The 4087-nt window shown below is 53.4% G+C and overlaps 1 protein-coding gene across 3 annotated transcripts in view; it reads right to left on the reverse strand.

Annotated features, from left to right (window-relative positions):
- Positions 1-501: 501 nt before the first annotated feature.
- PNMA8A (PNMA family member 8A) overlaps positions 502-4087 on the reverse strand; it is a 4976-nt gene continuing 1390 nt past the window's right edge. The window contains exons 2-4 of one of the 3 annotated variants that reach the window (XM_025046787.1): positions 2652-4009; positions 2403-2479; positions 502-2194 (exon numbers count right to left, since the gene is read on the reverse strand). In XM_025046787.1, coding sequence (XP_024902555.1) covers positions 2087-2194; positions 2403-2479; positions 2652-3921 — 1455 coding nt within the window. In that variant the 5' untranslated portion in view covers positions 3922-4009 and the 3' untranslated portion in view covers positions 502-2086. Of the gene's footprint in view, positions 2195-2402; positions 2480-2651; positions 4082-4087 lie in introns of those variants that run through there. The other 2 variants (XM_025046786.1, XM_006911819.2) reach the window with 2 other exon arrangements.

Raw genomic sequence — 4087 nt, forward strand, 5'->3', positions numbered from 1 at the left:
GGGATACCGACTCGGTGGCTGGGGCCAAGAAAGGCATTTTTAACAAAGGCCCCAGGTGACTCTGAGGAAATGGCCACCTTGGTTTGCAAGTCCCTGGCAGGGATGGAGGTCGGGCAGGAGAAAAGGGAGTTTTTAGCTGAAAGACCTCAGCTTCTGTCTGAGGTAAGCGTTTTCATCATCCAACTACTTTTAAAATAAACTCACATTTTCAGATAATTCGCATCGCCAGTTACCTGGATTAGAAACTTCTAGAAATCCCGAGATCTGTGGGAGATCCTTTTGCACTGGTGGAAGGCCATATAGCAAATAGGACAGATATCGCAATGGCTTTTTCTCTCATGGAAAGCTGACAATCCTTGAAGGTTGAACCCAAGACTGACGCCAGCTCACACCGGGCTGGGAGTGTGGGACAGCGTGTACTGTTCAGCAGAAGGAACTCTTTTCTCAAATTAAATAAAATACTCCATGCCACCTCCACCTATGAAAGACACTCAGAGGACATTTAAATTTGCTAAACTTTATTTCATAGCATGTACAGTGATTAATCACGGTGTCAGTTCATTAACACAACGAAGCCCCGGTGGATCTGATTTTGAAATTGGGTGCTGGAGAGTCAGAAGCTGTCGTCACTTTGAGAGTCCAAGTCACGCCTGTGCTCTGGTTGGCTCACACCAAGGAAAGCCGAGATACGCACAGACGAGCAGATGCAGAGAGAACCTTTTTCTTCCGTTCTGCACGGTCGGTTAAGGTTCGTCCAGGGCTTTGAAAAGAATCATCGCGAGAACTTTGTTTTTAAAGTTGAATCACTAACGACATCTACTGACTGTTCAAATTCTTTATCACAAAAACTGAAGTCCGAAGAGAGACTCTAAAAACATAAAGGGCTAAACTCTGATAGAATACTACCACTGTGTGCCGGGTTAATACAGCTACTTGCTATCACTCAACTGAAAATCACGGCAGGATGAGGGCATGAGCATGTGCATTACAAAGTGTACATTACGGGGCATGCACAGGACCGAACCCCCGATCCTACTCTTTCTCATTGGTCACATTTACACGAAATTCATTTCTATGCAAATAAATGGCAGAAACACTTCATTCGAGACCTGTACAAAAACAAGTTAACAAGTGAACACAACGTAATATTTTGATAGTCTCTGATAGGATGGGCTTTGGCTTCTGATATATTCAACTTACCATTTTTCAGTGTTTTTTTAAATTTTTAAATACATCGAAAACGAGATTTGGATCACATCTTTGAGCACGTCTTGGGCCGCCCCAGGAGAGTTTAGAAAGCAATGATCTCAGATATCCTGTCCCTCCCCCTACACACGCACACGCAGGAGACACGGTACTCTGGTCTAGTCAGAGGATGGAAACCAACAGCCATTTTTGAAAGAACTTTTTCCCTCTTACTATAATGTGAGAAGTGTCTGCCGCCTCAAAGACTTTGAGAGTTTGGTGGCAGTGGATGGAATCACAGCAAGGAAGGCCAAGTTCTTCCTGACCAATCGCCCCTCCTCCCTGCAGGCTCCTGAGAGGGTTTTACCCCAAATGGGAATCCGAGGACCATTTTTATTAACAGAACCTAAAATTTGAATACCTCAAGGCCTAAATGGACATTGTTTTTCCCCAAAACTAGCTCTTGGGACCTTACCACCCTCTGCTCAGTAACTGGAGGCTGTTAATTCAGGACTGGGAGGAGCAAGGAAGCCGGGTCCGCACTGAAGACCTCGGCTTAACTCACCCACAGTCAAGGGACAGAGCAGGTGGCAGGGAGAAAGAGCCGCTCCGCTCTTTAAAACGCCAGGCCCGCAGGGGTCCGCAGACCATTAGAAGAGGTGGCAGGAAATGGGGGAAAAAGGCCAAACGTGGATGAGTGTGACTGTGACTGTGCCCATGTGTCAAGATCGATGTTCTAGAATTTTCCCAATCTGCTTATAGAAGGTGAGTCGAGGAGGAGGTGGGAAAGCTGGCCTGGCAGAGAAAAATCACAGGGGTACAGACGCCTCCCTCCCACATAGGATCTCACGTGGCATTGACCTCTGAGAGCCACATCGCTAAAAGAGCCGAAAGCCTTGGTTCACTCAGTGACAAGAGAACACTTTGTGCCCAACTTGGAACTTCTTTCTTGGTCTTCTTCCAGCGCCTCGGGTGTGGGTGGTCCCCTCAACTCAAAGCTTTCTGTGTTCTGTGGATAAATCAGAACAGCTCAAGAGAAGCAGGGAGGGTTGTCATTCAGAACTGTTTTACCTCCTGGGACTTTCTAAGCCCTCAAACATTTCCATCCCCCAACCAGGCCTCCAGAACATTCCACCCGCAAAGCCACCTCCCTCTTATCGAGGGAGACGGGCAGGTGGAATGGCAGGATGACCTGAGAACAGCACAGCAATTCTCACCGGCCACACAGGTCGGTGGGTTTGCTCTGTCACCTCCTGTCCCCGCAGGTGGTCCCGATGTTGGCCTTCAAGGGCTCCTAGGAGCAAGGTCGGGACTCTGGCCCTCTGCAACCTCCACTGCTGTGTCACCCACCTCCTCCACTGCACTGGGGGCCTCGTCACTGACCACGTGGTGCGCGGGCCCCTGGGACTCATCAGCCGCCACCTGCCGCTCCCGCTCCTCCCCCTTCCTCCTGTCGTCACGCTCACCATGAGGAGAGCCTTCGGGCTTGGCCTTTGCCCCCTGCGACGTTGAAGCTGGCGCCTCGGTGGGCTGCGGGCCTCGCGGGGCCTTCTGAGCTGCCGCGCCCCTTCTCGAGCCTGGCCCCTTCTTTGGAATCGGAGGCTTCTTCTTGGCGTCTTCCACGTCGACGAGGACGTAAGAGACGGGGCCCAAGCTCACCTTCTTCTTCTTCCTCCCAGAGGCCGGGCTCTTCGCCGAGGCCCAGCCCATGGCCTTCTTCTTCGGGGGGCCGTCCCGGCCACCATCTTGGTCTGACTCAGAGGCAGCTGCAGGGCCCCCAGCTTCTGGCTCGGCATCCTGAGCTGCATTTCTAGGAAACTTCCAGGCGCGCCTCTCCACGGGCTTCTTGAAAGCCAATTCTTCCTGCTTCACGCAGGGCTTCCTGCTGCTCCTGATACATTCTGAGGTCTCCATACTTTCCCCATCGGCAGCCTCGGGATCCTCCGAGGAGGCTGAGCAATGGCCTCTGGGTTTCTTCCAGGATGCTGGTTCCTGCTTGGAGTTTTTTTTCTGCTTCTTTCTCCTGGAGCGAGTCTTAGCTCCAGCCCTACGAACCAGCGGTTTGGGGGGGTCACGTTCATCTTCCGCGTCATTCCAGCTGTCCGGGTTCTCTATCTTCAAGGCAGAGCCGACCTCGAAAGCCCGCCCGGGTTCCTTCTTCACTCTCCGTCCTGTGGCTGCAGCTGAGGCTGCCACCAACTGGGCTTCGTAGGCCTCCAGGGCCCCGGCCTCCTCCCGCTTGCGGATCTCGGCATCCATGTAAAAGACGATTTGCACCACGGTCCCAAGGAGCACCCCCAAGGTCTCTGCCCAGTTCTGTGGGGGCAGATTCCGGTTCCGGGAAGATGTGGGGTGGTTGAGCTGGAGCAGGCGGACCACATCCTCCCAGGTGCGCCCCTCGACGTCCAGGAACTCATTCAGGTTTTTTAAAAACTCTGCATCCTGGGTGGGGTCTCTGCAGACCACTCTCCAGACACCGCCCCTTCCCGGAAATTCCCGGGGGATGGCCCTCACATTCACACCCTCGCTGACCTCAACGAGGGCGGCTTTGGCATTCTCTTCCCTCAAAAATATCTTGTTGAGCACGAGGTACGGGCCCAGCGGGGAGAGGACCCCATTCAAGGTCTCCTCGATTTCCGCTTGGCCGCAGTCCTCCGGGATGCCGACGATCAAGAGGCACCTGTGGATGTCCACCTCCATGCCCCGGCACCAGTCTTCCAGGAGGCTCATGGACATGGTGGCGACCACCTGGCAGCTCTAACTCCACGTGCGGCGAAGAGTCTACCAAACAGACTGAGGGCGCGGCGGTCTCCGAATGTCAATCCTGTACGGTGACAAGAGAGGGCAATGAGAGTGCCGGCAGGAGGCCGTGGCTGCGCCTCCGCGGCTGGCAGGCCGGAGG

The sequence above is a fragment of the Pteropus alecto genome, unplaced genomic scaffold, assembly GCF_000325575.1.
Source record: "Pteropus alecto unplaced genomic scaffold, ASM32557v1 scaffold194, whole genome shotgun sequence".
NCBI lineage: Eukaryota > Metazoa > Chordata > Mammalia > Chiroptera > Pteropodidae > Pteropus > Pteropus alecto.